The sequence below is a fragment of the Dromaius novaehollandiae genome, chromosome 2 (genome assembly GCF_036370855.1).
Source record: "Dromaius novaehollandiae isolate bDroNov1 chromosome 2, bDroNov1.hap1, whole genome shotgun sequence".
In the NCBI taxonomy this organism is placed as follows: Eukaryota; Metazoa; Chordata; class Aves; order Casuariiformes; family Dromaiidae; genus Dromaius; species Dromaius novaehollandiae.
In genome coordinates this window covers 26976554-26996985 of record NC_088099.1, presented here as the reverse complement: position 1 = coordinate 26996985, position 20432 = coordinate 26976554, and the positions used below count along the sequence as shown (strand labels likewise).

Below are 20432 nucleotides of genomic sequence, written 5' to 3'. Positions count from 1 at the left end.
CTCGTCATGCCATTTTCAGCATTATTTAGAAACAAATAAAATTATACAATCTTTGCCTGAAATACTGTCGACTTTGAATGCCACACCAGAAATAAATCAGTCAAGAAACTGAAACATAAAACAAGTGTAAAAATTTTATCCCCTGTTACCTGAGCAAATTATCTGTGTTTTTATTTAAAGCATAACCAAACAAATGCAATTATTTTCAAGAGTTCTTTCTACATGCCAGCACTCTGGAACAGCCTGCAAGACGACAGGAGAGGAAAAACATGAGAAAAGGGAATGTGGAACTGTCAGCCTGGACAGCAGACTCACCCAGGTCACAAGAAATCTTGGTTTCAAAACCAGACAGATTAGACTTCCTATACAACTAATGACAAATTATTCAATCTATCCTCAATTCTCAATATAAATGTAGATAATACTTCCCTGGCTCACAAAAATATTGTGAAGGATTTTATCCTTCAAATCCTGTGGGATAGCAGGCAAATACACTGATGAAAACTATGCAAGTGCCTTCTTAGCATAGTTAAACACACTGATCTGCACTTTAAGTATAAATCTTTAGCTTTACTTAACATCTGTCAATATCAGAAGCAGTTAGTTACCCACTATCCAATGCACTAAACTCAAGTCATCATACAGAATTAGTCTCTTTATATGCAGGGCTGCTAGAAACACATGAAGTAAAGGAAATATTTACCTCAAATAATTTCCTTCCCAAGGAGGGAAGAAAAATCAAAAGTATTGTTCTCAATAATCAACTATAAATAACATCATGCACATTGAACGTTATCTCTACAGTTTTGTTTGAAAAACATGTTAGTTATATATACTGTTCTTAAGTTCTTCAAATAATACCACATTTAAGGTTAACGAAAGTGTTTATAACAGGAATGACTATAAATCTAACCTGTGCTTAACAAGACAAGTACACATAAATCCTATCATTGGTATTTTACTCTGTCCATAGAGAACACTCTGTCCTTCCGGTGCCAAAGGAAAACCAGAACTCATTACAGCTCTCCCCCAGGCACAAATTTAGTTTTTATCAATTTATGATATATTAAGGTTTCAGTAATGGAGAACACTAAATTGGCATGCAGCTTTGAAAGAGGATATTGTAGCCAGCCTTGAAAGCTGCTGAAAATGTGCAATACTACTAAATGGGACACTGTTCAAAATTAAAGACAGGGAAACCACAATATTGACTTTGCTGCGTGTGTAACACATGAGCCTACTGCTAATTCATGAGATCATTACCCCTTCCCCCCCCCCCCCCCCCCCAGCCTATTTCACCAAAAACATTGCACACTACCACGGAACTGCTAGGGTGGAAGCCCTTAGCTTGGCAAAGGAGGCTTTGACTTCCTGATATTGAATTATTGGAGTTCAGTCTCCACCATGGTGTTTCCAGTAACTGCAGCACCTATGTACAAAGCATGAGAAAACCCCTTAATAATGAGCAAACAATTATTGTCTTAGTTAGCATCAGCTTTGGCTAGAACTGAGTGTTGTACGTCCTCAAAAAATAGACAGCAGTGAATGACTAGTGTGAAAACAGTAGCCTTTCAATGTTTTAATACAGAGATTTTTTTAAATGGTTTATAAAAGAGGAAGCTTGTGTCCTTTAAATTTTCCTTGAGTCAAGAGAAACAATAAATAGATTCTGAATGGTAAAATGTTGCAATTGAATAGAATGAAGCAATTTTGCTTTAATTTGAGTGCAAAAGTTTTCAGATTTCTCATACCAGCCTACAGACAAAAGAAAAAAAAAATCTCTTAATACAGCCGTAGTCAAACAGTGAAGATAATTACAGCATTCCCAAGTATTCGACTTGCAAGTCAATCAACAAAAATATGGAGATTGTATGCACACAGCGCACACATCCATTTGCTAGTAGTGAATTGCATGAAATCATACGAGATATCAGAATTACAGCCCTTGGTCAAAATCTTGTTCAGCAAATTTGTTTTTGAGATTTTATCCAGTCTAAGTAGCTACGATTAATATCACCTTTAGAAAACAATTTCACATCTTCTTAAATACTCTAAGTGCAAACCGGGGTGGGGGGAAGTCCCCCTACAGTATCTGAGACCTATTTACAGTTTTACACTTTCTTCAGTGGCACTCATAGTGCAGGTCATGATGGTTCCATACATTTGTTTTAGAGTTGAATCTTTTAAAAAAATTGGACTGCAAAACATCACCTTTCCCTTTAAAAAATGTTTTTCTAGTTCTTTTTATTCTGAAAAATCTTTTAAAAAGCAAAGTTGTGCACAAACCTATGCAAAAGTCAGAAATGAACTCTTCAACAGAAGGAATTTTAACTTTGAAACCTCAAAAGCACCATAAGTATCATCATCATTAAGTATTTCACCAAGGGTCATTTTGGTAATTATCTAACAAATGACTATCCAGATTCCAGAAAAGCTTTGTTGCAGAGTTGGCTTCTACAAAGCACTGCAGAATGCTGCTGGTTTTGGCATGCTCTGCAGCACATTCACCTTTGCTTAACTTGCTCATTTGGAGTTATTCTACACAAGTCTGCTAATAGCAGTAACCATGCAACTCTCACCACTCTACTCATATAAGGCAGGACATATGTTCTTCAAAACTACATGACAGGGGAAGAACTACCACCAGGGAACTGGTCCGCTAGCAGGCCCCTTTAAACACAAAGCAGCAGTATTTCATGCCAACGAACCGCACCTCCTCTGCAAGTGATGCAGTAGGGAAGAGGCTACCGCCCTGCCCTCAAGGGTGCAAGATATGGATCAAACTGCTTTGCAACTGAAGTCCCACAGGGAAAAGGAGAAAGACGATGAGTTGAAAACCAGAAAGCCATTAGTGTTACAAGCTGAATAAACTAAGTTCCACACAAGCCTTATCACAGAAAATCCTGAGAAAACATTATTTTTTCAAAGGGGTAAACAGGAACAAAAAGTTTAATGAAAACATGTTAGTATTGAGCTTAAGAGAATGGTACAAAGTTTTATGTTAAAACATATCTCACAACTGCTAGATTTTGAGCAGAATTACGAGAAATAGACTGAAAGTTAATGTTCAGTTTTACAGTGGTGGAACCCATTGTAAAAATGTCCTGAGCATTTAAATTATATATAAAAACTGTTTAACAAAGATCCTTGTGAAATCATGTAACCATGAATAAATACAACAGAAGGAGTAATCCATGAAGATTCTTTCCTAAGGAGCCAGAGCTCCAGTCCTACCAAAGTGACAAAATTACTTTCACAAAGAAAGCTAAATCATTGCATCTAATTGCTTTGTAAAAGAAAGTGTGGGGGTGAAAAAAAAAAAAAAAAACACCACACTAATTTAAGTGGAACACAGTTTGCTAGCCTTCAGGAACATCTGACTTCACTAGAAAAAATACTGATTCTCTGCAAAGCAAACTAAGCTTTTAACAGGAAGCCTGGCTTTCTGGCACGGTTTTTAAAAGCAAAGCAACCTACCTAATCAAAGGAGTAAAGTGACTTGAGATCTCACCTAGCATTGTATTTAACTGATCCTCATATTAAGATATTTTGCCATCATTGATACACAAAATAAACCATTATTTAATGAGAGCTAGATTTGCTTCCTTCTGAAGCATTCCATACCCCATTGGAAGCAAGCACATCTTCAGTCTCATCATCTTTGCTGTCAGCCTGAATTTCAAATGGGTTTCCTCCGTTACAGTACTGCTCAAATAAAGTTGCTGCTGTTGAAATCGCTGAAGCAGGTTGCTTGCTAGGTGACACAGATGGGGAACGTGACTGCTCCATGAACTTAAACTCCTGTTAATATAAATAAAGTACAATTTTAATCACCAACAGTTTCAATATCATTATGACTACAACTCCAAGTTTACAGCTTAACAACAAACTTCTGGACAATTACCCAGATATGAAATCTTTTAGCCAGCAAAACTTGCTTCTTAAGTATACTTTTTGTACGTGCACCACTTAACCTTGAATTTGGCAATTTTACACAGCTTATCTTTCAATTTTTAGCAGTTACCAGCTACAACATGCAATACATCACCTGCATCCTGAAAGCATTCACTTTTGAAAACTGAGTGTTTTTTGTTTTTACAGAAATATAGCATAGCATTTTCATAAGGAATAAAACAAGACCTGAAAAATCTGTCAAAGAATGTAGGTTTCTTTACACAACTTACCTTGTAATTTACTAAAGAAAAAACTTTTTAAAAATTTTTTTAAAGTTCTTTCAGAATTTGTATATTCTTCAAAATATATTACACATCCAGTTTCTAAAGATTAGGTGAGCGCACAAACTTTTGAAAGTATGAGTACTAAGTAGGGCACACAAGGTAGGGCATTTGTTTCTAAAAATCTGAACTTACATTACTCAATTGACAGAGCATTTTTGAGCTATTAAACTCCAATTATTCATCTTCACAAATGGCAAAAATGTGAATTATCACTTATCTAAAGATCTGACGATCAAAATATATGGAACTAAATGGACTGCAACTTTAGGTTTCAGTTTGTTTAAATGAGTCATGTACTTTCTGCAATTTGCTGCTGCTCAAGTCCCATTTCTCTATTAAAAATGTTCTTTCTTTTCCTACTGGATGATAGGTCCTCTTTCCCTCCTTGCTATCACTGCCCCAATAGCTTTTTGCTTGCTTTTACAGTTAACTATACAGAAGCTGCAAAATTATCTTTTGCTTGACATTGCTCAGCTACATCCATTTTTGACTTCAGTGACAGCTCTAGGTATCCCTGTTTCAGGAGGCAAAACAAGTGAAATTCACCCAGCATATGTTAAACTTTACACCTATTACTTGTCCCTTTCGGTGGAACTTCATCACATAAACAGCGAGTTCCAACACTTTTTACAATTCAGCCCATATGACCTACATTTCCAGAAACAGGTGCCAAAACTGGTACAAGCTAGTGAGCACTCATTTAGCTACTTTTAGGAACTCATTTTTCAGCATCTTAGTGTCAGATAAATAATTTAAAATAGCAGAAAATGTGAATTTTCCAATAATACCACTTAAGCTTTTTCCTTGACATACCTGCCATATTAACAGCACATTAAAACATGAAAAGTAATAAAGGCCAGTATTATGCTTACAATTCTAGCATCTTATGTCAACTTCCATCTGCCTAAAACAGGGATGTTACTTTTTTAAAAGCATTTGAATCTTAGGTTTCCAATATCTGAAAATGAAATATAATATTTTTAAATCAGCCACTAAAACATTCATTTAATAGTTCATCCATCTTACTACTTCTCAAAACACCTGCACTCTTAGCTATTAAAACACTAATATATTTGTATGTTTTATTTGTAGAACATACATGAAGCTGCAAAATACTAAAGCTTGATTTAACAGGGCAAAGTTCCCAGGTCTCATTCTCCAAAAACATTCTTAATTCTTCAAGACGGGTTCTGAAATACAACAAACAAATACTTTTAATCAGCAGCACGAGCAAATCAGAAAGTAGACTGATTATTTAACTTATGTAGCAAAAAATGCCTTCAAGAACCACACGTCACACTTGAAAATGGATATTTAACTCATTCTTTCAACTGGCAAACCACCCGAAAGCTGTGGCTACTAATGCAGTGCTATTTTTATGACACCTCTGGAAAAATCCTCAAAGAATGCCAACCTCCAAAACTTGGAAGCAAATTTTTTTCTCAAAACCATTCGTAAGTACAGAGGAATGTTTATGACTGTGCAATACTATGCAACAACAATGGCTGTTAATCCCCTAAACTATATTTTTCTTCATAGCTTAACTTTACTTTGATATTAATACAGAAAAAGCATTGGGAAATCTAATCAAGCCATTGTTTCTCTGCATTGTCTCTGGTATGTTTTTAATCATCAGAACAACCTCCATTTAGCTGTAAGTACAAATACCTTTGTTAAAGAAAATCTTTCTGCCACGTAAGCAGAAATTCATAGGAAAAGACAGCAATGAGGGCTTATTGCTGTCATCTTTTCTTCTTCATATACATTATATTGTTTTCCTTAATGTGTAGCAGTTGATAAAATATGCACTGGGTTTCTAATCAAGCAGTGAAACATTCAAAAAATACTGTTATTTCAATAACAAACTGCAATCACAGAAACGAAGATTTTTGCCTCAACAAGATGTGCAATGTGTTGAATTATGACTACAGTTTGCTGTATGTATTTAAATTTACCAACTAAATGCAAATAAACTTAAAGTCTGACTTTCAGAGGCACAGAGTACACATAGCCCTTAGATCTTCTCCCAATAAAGTCAACAAGAACAATAAGTAAAGTAGCTCTGAAAAAAGAGCTGCAGGTTAAATTCTTTGAGAGGAAGACTAAAGAGAAAGATTCACAGAAAAGCAAACAAATATTTAAAAGCTACATAGTACCGTATTTCATATCATTTCAAAGCTGAAATTTAGCTACTGATGTAACATATTTGAACAGATGCTTTTGATTTTCACCAGCATACAAGTATAGAAAGTGGCACAAGTGGGAGGTCTGATATATTCATTCTCTGACAAGCTTGGCTGCTCAGACACACCTTTTACAAAGGTACCAGCAAATAAAAGTGAATTATGTTCTAAAATCAGCTGGCTGATGTCTTCTGCCAAAAGTCCATTCTAATTTTTCAAAATAATCAACTTCTACCCAACAAAAGGCTGCATGTTTGCTCTTGCATTACACTGTTCTTCTATGCTTTTTGAATGATGTGACCAGTTCCTTTGAATGCCTTCTCTACATTGCCAGTTCTCTGCATTACCACACCACCCAGGAAGCCACATATATCAAGCTACATAATCAAAGAACTGATCCCTCCTGGACTCTAAGCATTTCAACTCTATGAAGCTTTTGTGCACTAATGAATTCTTGAAGGGCTAGCTTTTTTTTCAATTAAATACACAAGGGGAGTGAAAGCCACATTAGCTTGATCAGAAAAGGCAAAATGTTTGCAGCTTTTATATAAATCAACCTGATGGATATAGCTGGGACACAGTTGGGTTTGATACTTTTATTTTTGAGGATGAAAAGATCAGCTAATTAATCTTCAGAATACCCATGCAGAATAAAACAGCTAAAATATTAAGAAGTCAACATATTTGAGTCCATATCAATAATATTTCCTTTTATTTTCACAAGAATGACAAGAAACACTACCTACAAAGAAACACAAATCATAAAATGATTGTTTCTATACATATTCCATCGATGTTCTTATTCTATTCTATTAAAAAAAAAATCAGAAAACTATAATTTCTGACGCCTTACACTGTTAAATAGGTCCTTTAAACATCAGCAGGATCTCATTGGTCAAAAGAGTATTTACTGTAGTGTATTAGATCATAAAGCAGAGGAGTAAAATAGGACTAAGTAGATCAAAATAGCTTTTCCAAGTAGATGAAAGCCACTAGAAAAGAAGCACACAGCAGGCTGGGTGGAGAGGCTGAGAGCGCTTCATTCAGAGGTGTAAGGAACTCTCAAACAGTTTTGGCCATAGGAATGTACAGCTGCACACTCAGTTTCCAGAGCAGTAGAGGTAATTCAGTTCAGGGTTCTGAAATGCTTTTCAAGAAATAAAGGTAAGCAGCATCTCATCTTAACTAACTCATCTCCTGACAAGACACAATATGCACCTGGTTAAGACCCAGCTTTTCAGGCAACTGAAATTGAGATCTTCATCAAGTTTCTGAAAAGAAATCCTAGATGCAAACTGACAGAAGAAATCCCAATCACATCCTTAGCTCTTGAATTTAGAAACTTTCTAATGTACTCTTGTCATATTTTTCATACTTTACAAATTTTAGATAAAAAGTTTCACACCAAATGGGTTTGGATGTACTATTTTGCCTTGGTATGATAGCTCCCATACAATGGAGGAAAACAGCTCGAGACTGGTGATGTAAAAGCTTCTCAGAGCAAGGAACAATGCTATATTTCTTCCTGTATCTTCCTAGTTATTTACACAGAGAAAGAAGATAAATGCTAGACAACTGGAATGAAAGACCTGTCAACCATCCAAACCAAAACATTTGGGAAATCAAGACAATTAAAAAAAGAAAACTTTTGAAGCTGTCACCTGTGCTGTCACAACCATGTATCATATCTGAGGCCAGACACCAGTCCAAAGTAGACCTGACTGAAACATAATCAGACACTGCCAACGAAAGGAGTTATAAAAATGTGACTCAAAAGCATGGACACACTTCTACATAACTTGATATGAGACACAAAACTGCATACTTAAAGTATTTCAGAACCACACGATCGGCTCTTTTTATGTAATGGCACAGAAAAAGAAATTTATAACAATTTTGCAAAAAAATATGGACTTCGGAGGCACTCATCTTCATTAGGAAAGAACTGTATTAGGAATTCCAGAAGACAGCTAAGAAGCAGTCTGAAAAACTACTGAAATCCCACATAAAGGTTTTCATCTTTATCCAGCTTGCTTGCTGCAGAACTGTAGTCTTCCATAAATACAGCAGAAGCAAGGGCTTCTCCACAGAAATAGAGAGTTCAGAGTCCTATTCTCATCATGAAACATATCCCACTGTGTGAACCTAATCTGCAAACCTCAGCGCAAGCATGTTATTCAGTGCCTCTGGAAACCATTTAAAACTAAAAGCAACAAAGAGTCATTAAACTTGTCCAGCTTCACAAATAGTAGTCTCACCTGTGGTATGTTTTGAAATAGTTAACACTTTGTTTTCTGATAGATTCTTGCAAAACTTCAGACTTACTGCCACAAAATTCTTCTCCAACTTGCATCAGCCTATAATGATAAAACATAGTTTAGAATTTATCTATTCAAAGTTACCTGAACAACATTGGAGAAAAGTCTAACATAGTAATACTGTTGTTCCAAGCAGAATCACAAGCCTCAGTTACTACCAGGACAGTACACTCATCTCTATAAAAGCAGAAGACCGAAGTTAAGTTACAAAAACTACACTCATTCCACAAAAGTCTATGTCTCATTTCCCCTCCAAATCCTATCATGATATCCCATACACATAGGAACAGAGAGCCATAAGCAAAGCAAATGTCTGTTTGGGATCCTATTACACAAGTTAAGCCATACAGGTCACAGCTTGAATCCATCATTTTATCATCAAAATTTTCAAAAAGGATATAATACTTTATGGGTTAGCGATACGATAATCTTTTCGCTGCTCTTGACTGAGGAATCCTGTAGAAGCTTTTAGGAACATTAAAACTGTACTGCTGAAATCTTAAAATTGGCCAATACCAAAATGATATCAGAGCCTAACTTGACAAGCAAAGCACTTTGTTTCCTCTCCCTTCCAAATACATCCTTAGAGCAGGTAGCAAAACAGAGATTGACATTCATGCACAGACTCCCACACAAAGAGGAAGCGTTCCTCACACTGTATCAGCAGATATGAACAAAGTTGGTATCATGGTATAAACATCAGCCTTAACCATGCTGTCTTATCAGAGTTCAGGTTTGTCCACAAGTAGTAACTGGCCTTATGACCACATCAGTATACCTGCTGATAATATCGAGTACAAATATGAAGTCATCGTATTTGAAGTTAGACAGGTCTGTTCCCAGAAGATATGTTTTCACTTTCAGTTGAACATCCTACAAAACAAACATTTCAAAATCAGCATTAAATCCTTGTTAAATGTCCATGCAAAAATATGAGGTTTTGTATACTTAATACTCTCAAGACAGAAATTAAGGCAAAAGGCTCAGATACCTGGTTCATCAGTACTTTTTGGTTTGTCTGCACTGTTAACTTCTTTTTGAGAATTAGGGCAGAACTCTGCAAGGTGAATAATTTCCTGTTGACTTCCTTAACTAGTAACATAATCCGTTTCTTTAACACTCTATAATGCAATGTCAGTCCTAGACTCTTTACAGCCACTGGAAAAAATAGACCTTTAGAATATAGTTCTGCTATGAAAAAGGATTACAGCTTTATCATTTGAAATTTGGGGTCTTGCTACATATCAAATTGATCTATCAATCAGACTAGGAATATTACAAAACCAGGCAGGTTCACAAGACTTCAGGTTCTCCCTAGCTCTGGCTATACCAGAATGGCTACAGAAGATCATTCTTTAGCTCTGAACTTCCATGCTTCCATTTTCAGTTTTCTATTTATTCAGGCCTTTTCTTTTTCTTTCCATTTTTCCTTTCCACACCTCCCACAAGCTATCCCAAGCTGTGAGCAGTTCAGAGATGCTATAGCACGTATAGGAGGAGGGGCCTATAAGCTCCTTATGCTCCTTGCAAAAATGTAATGAACATGAGCAATGGGGAACTAAACAGTCTGGAGCCCTCTCCATCTTTATCAGCAAAGCCCAATTCAGATATATCAGGCAGATACAAACTCATTTCAAGAGGCCTTAACCAAGCAGGAAAAACATAAGCAGCATGACTGCACTGAGAGAAGCATACGGGAAGAAAGCAGATTGCTGAGAGTCATATTACTACGTTTTAGTATCTTGACTAGGTTTGTAAGCAGAGCGACCAAGTAGTAACTGAGTCATGGAAATGAAGTTTCCATGGTTTTGACTTACTGAGCTCAAAACAAATCACTTAAAATCCCTTGAGAGATCTCCTTAAAAAGATCAGCATGAAAATAACTCTATTTTATATTGGGGGAAAATAAGGATTTAAGACAGCCAAAAACAAACCTGCCATATTCGTGAAAGCCCATGTTCCAATTTCTTTTTTACATAGCTGCGGTCAAAACTGTTCTCCTCAGTTCCAATCACACTGCTGCCATCTGAAACTGAAGTTGGAAGGTATTATAGATATTTCCAAAGGCCTTGAAATGTATTCTAGTTTTTTAGCCATAATGAAATTTCTGCCTTAGCTATTATCATAATATCCGCTATGCAGTCTCCAAGAGAACTCCATTGCTCTAAAGTTTTGAAAGGAATAAAGCACCTGTAATACAGTATATACTAATGCAAACCAAGAAAACTGATTGTTAGTATGCAAGCAAGATATCCCATTCAATAAGATCAAAATAAGGTGAGAGAGTAATTGATATTAATATCTCAAATAAAAAAGATCAGATCCGTCTTTCCATCTCATTCTGCAACCCTCCAGCTGGTTTTCAGTGCTTGAAGACTACTCACTCCTTTATTCCTAGACAAACTGATCTCATCTCTCCTACCTCCATGCACTTGCTCCCAACTCAAAGCCTCTTCTTTGCCTGACTCCTGATCCCAGCATCTACTCTCAAAAAACCTCCTCACAGTCCCAATCTATCAGTCTGCATTTGAACCAGGCTGTCCTCCCTGTTGTATAGCCATCACATGAACAGGAGGCAAAAACACAAGAGCCTACAGGAGCCCAGAGAGGTAACTGAGAGGGGGGCAGGGGGCTTTAGCCCAGGCTGAAGCACACACTCAGATGTAGATGAAATTTACAGAGTTTTTCCCTTCAAAACTTCAGTGTCTTTCTCTCACTGTTGAAAAACTACAGCTTGCACATGCTCAAAGACAGAAGTAAATGAAAACAGATCCTCACAATATCAAGGAAAAGACAGTTCTGATGATAATCTAGATAGCAAGGCTCTGTCTATAACTTGATCCTATCTGGAGAGCAACAGGACATGTCCAACAGACTAAGCCACGTCTAATCTCCTTGCCTTAGGCTACATTCTTGAGAGGTGGAATCTTTTTTAACCTAAGGGACTTCACAGTCAGGTAGACATGTCACTGCTATAATGTAGACAGGAAAGTAAGGGTGCGGGAACAAAATGTTTAACAGCTCCTCAGCTGGGAGTAGTGTCTTGGCCAGCCCTCGCTCATGGAATACATTACTTGAAAAAGACATTATTCCCAGTATCAACAAGGAATTCAGAAGCAACTCAAGACTGAATGGCCTTAATAGGATTACACGCATCTTCCATCCAGGGAGGCAGCACTGAGGTCATGAAGCGCACTCAACTGTTAAACTGTACAACTGCCAGAAGGCTCAGGTACAGCTCCAGCCAGCAGTTTTCATTCATGAGTTGATCTTATCAGCACAGAGACAAGTTTTTAAGCAGTCGTCCATGATTAGTAAGGACAAGAATGCCCTCTGCATAGCGAACCCCTGTCACAGTAATGTTCCCTACATGGTAACATGCTGCCAGGACCACAGTAAGAGTTAATCCTGACTGCTTGAGTTTTCCACTGCTGTCCTTCATACAGCTTTGTACAGAAACCCTCCTGGCTTAATATCCCTTTCCTCAGGCAAAGTAACAATTTTTCATGTCTAACTGTGCCAACTACTGGAGAAGAGTTCAGAACCATCAAGAACCTACACCTGCCCTCCATCTGCCAGGCCTAAAACATCATTTATCAACAACTAAGTGCTCTTCCCATTTCAAGCCTTGTCCTGAATCCAGATCTTGCAGTCTAGTCAGCTAGATGAGTATCATCCGAATAACTTGAAAGTGAGCCCAGTAAGGAATTACAGAAGGCCCAACACAAGACTTTAATCAACCTTCCCAGATGTGTGCAGAACATACCCCTGCAGCCTCATCCAGACCACTGCAATTAAAAAGGAGGAAGGAAAGAGTCATTCACTGAACAAGACTGTCTATTTTTGTTAAGGCTGGCATCAGCCACTGATAATTCTCTTAGACCAAAAAAGGAAGAGATCAGCACACGGTTTTATGTTTTGACCACATCTTCTTCAGATCATCCAGTGTCAAGTGAACAGTTTCCTTCTGTAAGAATCATTCATCCTAATTAGCACTTATCAGTGACCTGCCTCTTTCTACCAGTCCTAGGCTAGTCTCTCTGCAAGTAGAAAAGGCTAATATAACCCCCTCCTCTCCATCAATTATGTTTTCTGCTTTGGACTTTTTCAAAGTAGGTTCCTCAGAACAAGATCTATTTGCAGTCTCATATAAATATATAAATAAAAATATATTAGAAAAATAAACTTAGAAAAAGCATAATATAGAAGCATATAATACATGAGAAATACAAAAACGAAACCTTCGCTTTTATTACTGCACTTAAAATAAGCAAATGTAGGGAATATGGTTATTGAGAAGGATGCTGGCATCACTTAATTTCAAGTGGAGGTATTCAGTGTGTCTGGAAATGCTGTTAAATTATGATACTTATCAAACACTTAAGGAGTTTCATCTCTGAGCTAGTGATTATGATGGAGAACATCTGAATGCTATCAGGAAGAATCTTCAAGCCAGACAAATTAAAATTTGTCTGTCCATGGGGATAGACATCACAAACATAGAAACAGTGCAATATTATATATATAGCCAGAAGGTTAAAAGCTCTGGTATTTTCCATTGAATAATTCCTCCTCACAGTTAAAAACATAAAAAAGTACATTGTGGAATTTCAGTTTATGTTAGGGATACATATTAAATTTCTTCCAAGCAGCTGAACTGGATTCAACTCTTTCCTGCTTGAAATCACTGGGATTACTTCTACAATTAGACTCTGAGAATTTACCCTAATTACTCAAAATGAGAAAATAAAAGGTACTTGATGCAAAAAAAAAAAAAAGAAAGAAAAAAAAAACCCTCAAACATAATTCTACACTGTATCTATTGTTGCAGGGCACTGGAAAATTTTCCCTATGAAAGAAAAGTCATAAAACAAATATTAGCCACTTCATACACATATTATAATTTAATATCTGTACCTAAATATGCTCTTCTCCTGAAGGCAATAAACCTGACAAATGTATTTTTCCAAGACTGATTTATCATATAAGATTAAACAAAATATAAACAGAGAGAATAACTCAGGCAGAGACACACTAATCAGATTTATCCTTTCTCTGACTATCTGAGGAAACAAAAATAGCAATTTTAGTCACAGCATACTCTTTAGGAGCTTCTGTGACCTCCTTTTCTGTATATTTCTGCAGACTGAAGCCAAGCCTAAACCAGTCAATGTCTTTGACCTATTCTCAAGACTCGGACCATAGTCCTTGCCTCAACTGAAGTGTCATTTATTACCTCACTACCATTTATATGAGAATGGTCTGAAATAAAGATTCACATGGATACTATTGTTCAACAATAATCTCAGCAATATTTTTTTCTAGTAACCTTCTGGCACTCTGGTATTATTGCCAGTCTGGTTAAGGGGTCTTGTTTCCATTCTTTTAATGAACTGTGCTGCAGCTAATTCACACATACACAAATGTATGAATTTAAGACAACTTCCTTCAATATCAAGGATTGGACAAAGGTCCACAAGCATTTCAATTTTTTGCTTTGAGGAATTTTGAACAGATGGCAGATTACATAAATCTTCATGACTTCATGAAAAGATAACAATCAGAAGCATGCAGGAGTTATTCTTCTAGATGTCTGTTCTGAATACAATAATTTTTTAGGTTTCCTAGTATTTCTTTAAAATTAGTAAAGGCAGTCATCAGTCATAACAAAAGTTTTTTGTTTAATCTTTGCTAGACAGAAAAAAAAAAAACATTGTCATCTAAATTCATTCTTTGAATACCAAGCAGGCCTTGCACAGACTACTGTACTATGCAGTATTATAAATGGAATGTTTTGAAGTGGTTGGAATTAAAACTGCATCTTACATCATTTTCTTTTTGCTTTTCAGTTAATCTATTACAGCTATTAATACTGTTATCAACTTTTACCATCAGGATTATACTTGTAAAGTCAGCAGTTTAAAATGCTACAGTAATCATGCTGTTGCATTCACTTTTAAATCTTCTGTTAAATCAGTCTTCGGAAAAGATGCCTATTACACCAATTTCACACATATAATCTAGATGAAGCGCAACATCCTTTCAATAATCCATGTAGGACTTCTTTTGGATACGCTACACTATTTAAATAGACAGAGCTATGTAATTAATGTCTTCTAAGTCCAGTTTCTCACCTCTACAGTCGGTTTTGTGCTCCAGGGTCAAGAGCTGCTTGATCCATTTAAAATGCTTTGTAAAACTGCTGATACTAAATGGCACAATGAGAGAAAAATACTGGGATAGCTTTGAATTTTCAAAATGGTAATAGCCAGATACACATACAATGGTTTGAATCCTTCTTCTGTGGCTCCTATCACAACAGAAGTTTTCAACAGCAACAGGGTTTTATTAAGGGAAGAATTTTAGCAAAATCTTCTAAACTGCTTCCCTGGTTCCTTTGATGTGTCCTCCTTTCCTTAGTTATTTTACTCTTTAGCTTTAGCATATTATCCAGCTGTTAAATCAATCAATACAGAATGATATTTCCACATACAGGTTTGATAGTCACTGCACCACAAGCATTGACTTTTAAAAAGAATAGACACTTTGCAGATATTTATATTCCCTCTGAATTAAATTATACTTGCAAGATTCCCTTCTGTGTGCTTTATCATTGTTGAGGGTTTTTTCAATAGTTTTAAAGTGATACACCAGCTCAAATATGTTCTAGCTGTACAGTACATTACAGCAAAGCCACAAAGTCTCCAGCAACTTAGAAGCTGAGTCACAGAAGATCTAGTGAATTAGTAGTAAACATACCAAAACACTCCAGCATGCATTTAAAAAGGAATGTATTGTATATGCCTCATGATTGAATATCCCACTTTATTGAGCTTAATGGTTCTTTTAAAATGTTTTGCAGTGAGGATGCTATTTCTTCCTTGAAGTGTACAAAAAGTAATCACACTAATGGGAGCTATTATTAAAATTGTATATGCACCTGTGCAAGTGGTCTAGTGCCATAATGTTTTTACATAATAAACTTTTTATGATACAAAGACAACAACAAAAATAAAACAAGAAAAGGAAATACAATTATCTGAAGTTATTTTAAATGTAAAAGTAAATATTACTGAGAGTGGGCAAGTGACTCAGAACTTGCGAACCTTCCTTCACAGGGTGAATCTCAAAAAAATGAAACATTTCAACTCTGAATTTTAATTCTGTAATATTGAAAAAAAACTTTAACCTTAAATAACACTCTGAATAAAAGCACATACAAAAATCTTGTTAAAGCTTCCACACAAATCAGGAAGGACACTGAAGAAAATATTTTCATTATTTTTTTCAAGCTTAAAGTAGGAAGACAACCTTAATTATTGTAAATTTCATATCACAGATTTAAAGTCTTAAAATATAAGTCTGACTTCTGAAAGAAATGATGGATTTCAACTATAATTTAGGAAGTTTAGTGTTCCAAGATCTGTTCTTTACTTCTATTTCCATTTTTTTCCCCCTCATAGACTAATACAAAGAAAAAAAGTTTTACACAAATCAAGAAAGGACTAATTGTAGCAACATTCCTACACTCCTCTTTTGGCAGAGATGCCCCCTTTTGTATAAAGCACATAAAGCATATAAAGTAAAGTGCAATACTAACTGATTAAATAAGAAGGAGTTTTGTATAAATTTTAATATCATGAATTTCACTGTACTCCTACCAACTGCAAGTACCTTGGGTTAATGGGGAAATAGACAAAGTCTGTCTTTAGACATTTGTATTTATATAAAACATATCCAGTAAAATGTACTTCGGAGGACTGAGACAGATTAATGTTTTGTGCCTGGGTCGTAAAGACACAAACTAGAACAATATAAAACAAAGAAAGAATTACATCTAAAGCAAAGCGGTCATGTTGTTTCATTGAAAAGATTTAAGATAAAGATTTTGCCTCTTTCTGAGAAAGGGAAATTGTGGCTATGTCTTATTACAGATCCAGTAGCACAGAAGACAGACAACATTCAGGAGAATGGTTTTCCTCAAAATCATGACTATTATTTGTGACAGAATCATACCTCACTGTTTCAGTCACCTCTCTCAGCATGCAGTCCAGTATCCCAATCTACTAAGCAAAATATGCAGTGAAAGATTCAACATCACTCAGAAAATCTGGTATTTCGCACGGGGTCTTATTTTAAAGGAAAAACTCCTAAGATTTTGTAGTAGCCTACCATAGCTGACTCCTGGGTATTTTAAACAATAAATACTGTTTAAAATAAAACTGCTGTGGTAATGGCACATATACATATTCATTAAAAGAAGGACACTACCCTGAAGACAGCAAACTTTCAGTGAGTATTTAAGGCACTACTGCACATTATAAACAATAATGCTGAAGGCACTCAAGAGTAAAGATCACAAACCCATCTACATATATATTAATGACTTAAGCGCACACAAAAGAAAAAAAAATGTATTTTTTCAAATATCAGAGGTTTTATTTCCAAAATAGTTTCTTACCAGAAGATACAGTTTCTGCCCCATCTTGGTCATGCGTCTCATGCCACTGCATCGTTCGGTAATAGCTGAGCATGACTTCCCAGAGTGCTTTGCAGAGATCAGCAAGGCAAGGAATGTAGCTGTCTGATGTAATATGCTACAGAAAAACAAAACACCACTGTGAAACTATTAGCAATTGCATTCATTTTTTGCAGAGGCCAAATAAACCATACAAAGACTGCCATATCCATACAGCTGAGGTGCTTGATCTACAAGTTTTCTTTTTAAAAGCATTTGAGAGCCGCCCCATCCCTGATGTTAGCCAGCTAATCAAATAGTCTAGAAGTGCAAAGTCTACCTTTTGGCATCTCATTTTGGATTGACCCACATAATTATCCCTCTTATCTCCATGCTACAGCAAAGTAAAAACAGAAACAAAACTGTAATGTTCTAACAGTCAGCATCTCTCACCAGCAAAGAAGGGTGCAGCCACCCCTGGGACATACAGGCACTGCTTCAATTCAAAGATACAAATATTTGTACTTCGGCAGTACATAAAAGTCATCATTGCTTGATGCCCCATTTTACTGAGTGTCAAATAAAAGAAATAGCTTAAAAAAAAGTTTAGATGACACCCGTCCTACCTCTCCGATGCATCCACTGCTCCAAAGAGCCAATTACAAATTACGATATTCATTGGGTGAAGAGAATCAACATTACCAAAGCGACAGACATGCAGTGGAAATTTCTAACATGAGATTATCAGGTAAAGGGATGCATTTGTGGAGGAGTCTTGCTGAGTAAAGAAAAGTATATGAAATACATTGCTCAGTTTCTGAGTGGGAATGATAACACAGTCACCGCTGTCCCACTCACTGTCAAGAAGCATGGCCTCACAGCTTATAAACAAGGACAGACGAAGTCCACTCGGGTCAATGTGACTTCAGTTACATTATTCTTTAAATGATATCAGAGCAGTCTGGAAGTTAACATTTCAAATTAACAGCGCTACAGAAAACAGTTGACTTCTCCAAGGCTAAAGGAGTTAGCTTTTACCGTGTGGACACCTCCAAAAGAAAAGCAAGAACCCTCCAACAAATATTGCCAAATTGCTTTTTCCCTTCATTAATGCTTTCCTGACATTTAAGAACCAATGGTTAAAATCTGGGATGCCTGCGCAGGGGGGCTGGACTAGATGATCTCCAGAGGCCCCTTCCAACCTCAACTACTCTGTGATTCTGTGAAGTTCCCACCAATGAATAGCTCTATAAATTCAAAATAGCGGCACTGCTTGCTGTACCAAGCATACATTTAAGAAGATATGAAAGCATTAGTTACAACACAATACTTCACAAAACAACAGCTTCTTTAACCATGGTGGGGTGAACACAACCACTGCAGTAATCAACCAAAGCAATTTGTACAGGGGGCAAAACCTTATTCAAAGCTATCACCGCTCTGAATCGTTTGCTTATTCACTGATGTCACTCTGGCTTTCTAAGCACTAAGTGTCCTTCCTGACCAAGGAATTGCAACAAAACCTTGATAACTGACTGAATATTAAGTTTAACTGACAATAAACATTAAATCAGAAAGATTTCCTAGTAAATGCAGAGGCACCACCTAAGCCCCTCATATTTTTCAGCTTTTGGGTAAAAAAAATTATAAATCGTACATCTGTATTTTCTGTTTAGTCATACTCTCGTTTCCTAAGCCTAAATAATACTCCTGGCAGTAGTATATGTTGCTCAAGCCATTCATATTCTCCTACACTCTGCTTATAGTTAAGCACTCATGAAAATTGTTTTTTAGCATTAACAGATGTCACTAGCGAAAGTATCTGAAGGCCTCAGGTTAATCATTATGCCTTTCCCAATTCTTTTAAAAGAACTGTTATTCTGGCTCTCTCCCCTATGAAACCAGAGCTGCCTCAAGTATATAAATTAGGCATCCTGGATATACCAAAAGAAAACAAACTAATAAAAAACACCCCCAAAACCCTCTGTGCTATTAAGAAAAAAAAAAAAAAAAAAAAGCACCACACCCCCCGCCCAACTCAGAGTGCCACTTTTTCCTAAAACAAAAATGACACCTTTTATTGGAGAGTTGATCTACATTGACTGCATTATTGAGACACGTGAATCTCAGACACTAAACACCTTTGCTAAGCATGGAACACAATAGGGTAATACGTCTATCATTTAAAAAGTAATTCATCCTGCCATTTCAACAGCTGCTTCAATAATTTCCTTTGCCAACTGGTTAGATAACGTTACTGTTACTTTTTTTTTTTTTTTTTTTAAACTGTAGAAGCACCTCGTTTTCACTAGTAGAGAAAAACAAAAATAGTTTCGACCAATCAACTCTAGGAATACAGTAACAGCCCTTTCAAAGCATGGGATGTTCCTTTACAGTAAGGAAAAATTTCCTAGTTCTTTAAAAATTTTAATACTGCCCCTGAAATACAGAATTACATATTCATGACCAAAAGGATACATAATTTACTTTTCTAGGAGCTGATAGATAAGCTAAAATCTTGTAAATACATCTACCAGATACATCAGTGCTTTTAGTAGGTATAAGATATAAATTCAGGTTCTCCAGATCACTATACTTAAAGATAGATTGACTTCAAGCTGGTTAACAAGCATACCCAAGAAAGGATCACTTACTAGATCCCAAGATAATTCCATTTAGATTAAGGAATCTAACTGTTTATGCTAGAATAAAGAAAAATCAAAGTTTAAAGATGAAACAGCAGAATTCTCCCCAGCTCCAGTACTATTCAAAAGTAGAAAGTACGTAGGACTTAGGGCATGGTATATCTCTAGGAAAAGAGATGCTCAACAAGGAAACAATGACTCAAATGACATAGACATATAAATTACAGAAATGGCTAGGAATTGCTGAAAAAATTGTTCTTTAAAAAAGATTATTAAAAAATCTAGTATCCTAATTTGGGGGAGGCAGGGGGGAGAGGGAGGAAAACAAAAAAATAAATTAAAATAAAAATAAGAAAACCACCTCCCTCCCCCCAAAACACAACCACGCACACACATAACAGACATGAGCTAAATGAGTTTATTTGAAAAGATTTTTAGAAAAACACAAGAGGAAGCCTATCCAAAAAGGAAGGCTAATTTTATATGACTTCTGTTATTTATTGAGACTAAGCACTCCATAGCCACTTATATGTTAAGAGCATCCTGGCTTGACAGTGCATTGATTGTAGAGGGTCCTAACTCAAATTGGA

The 20432-nt window shown here is 36.2% G+C and overlaps 1 protein-coding gene across 2 annotated transcripts in view; it reads right to left on the bottom strand.

Moving 5' to 3' along the window:
- VPS50 (VPS50 subunit of EARP/GARPII complex) overlaps positions 1–20432 on the bottom strand; it is a 104587-nt gene that overhangs the window by 43771 nt on the left and 40384 nt on the right. For both annotated transcript variants that reach the window (XM_026098664.2, XM_026098665.2), the window contains exons 13-18: positions 17201–17336; positions 10674–10771; positions 9518–9612; positions 8680–8778; positions 5338–5428; positions 3625–3801 (exon numbers count right to left, since the gene is read on the bottom strand). In XM_026098664.2, coding sequence (XP_025954449.2) covers positions 3625–3801; positions 5338–5428; positions 8680–8778; positions 9518–9612; positions 10674–10771; positions 17201–17336 — 696 coding nt within the window. The remainder of the gene's footprint in view (positions 1–3624; positions 3802–5337; positions 5429–8679; positions 8779–9517; positions 9613–10673; positions 10772–17200; positions 17337–20432) is intronic.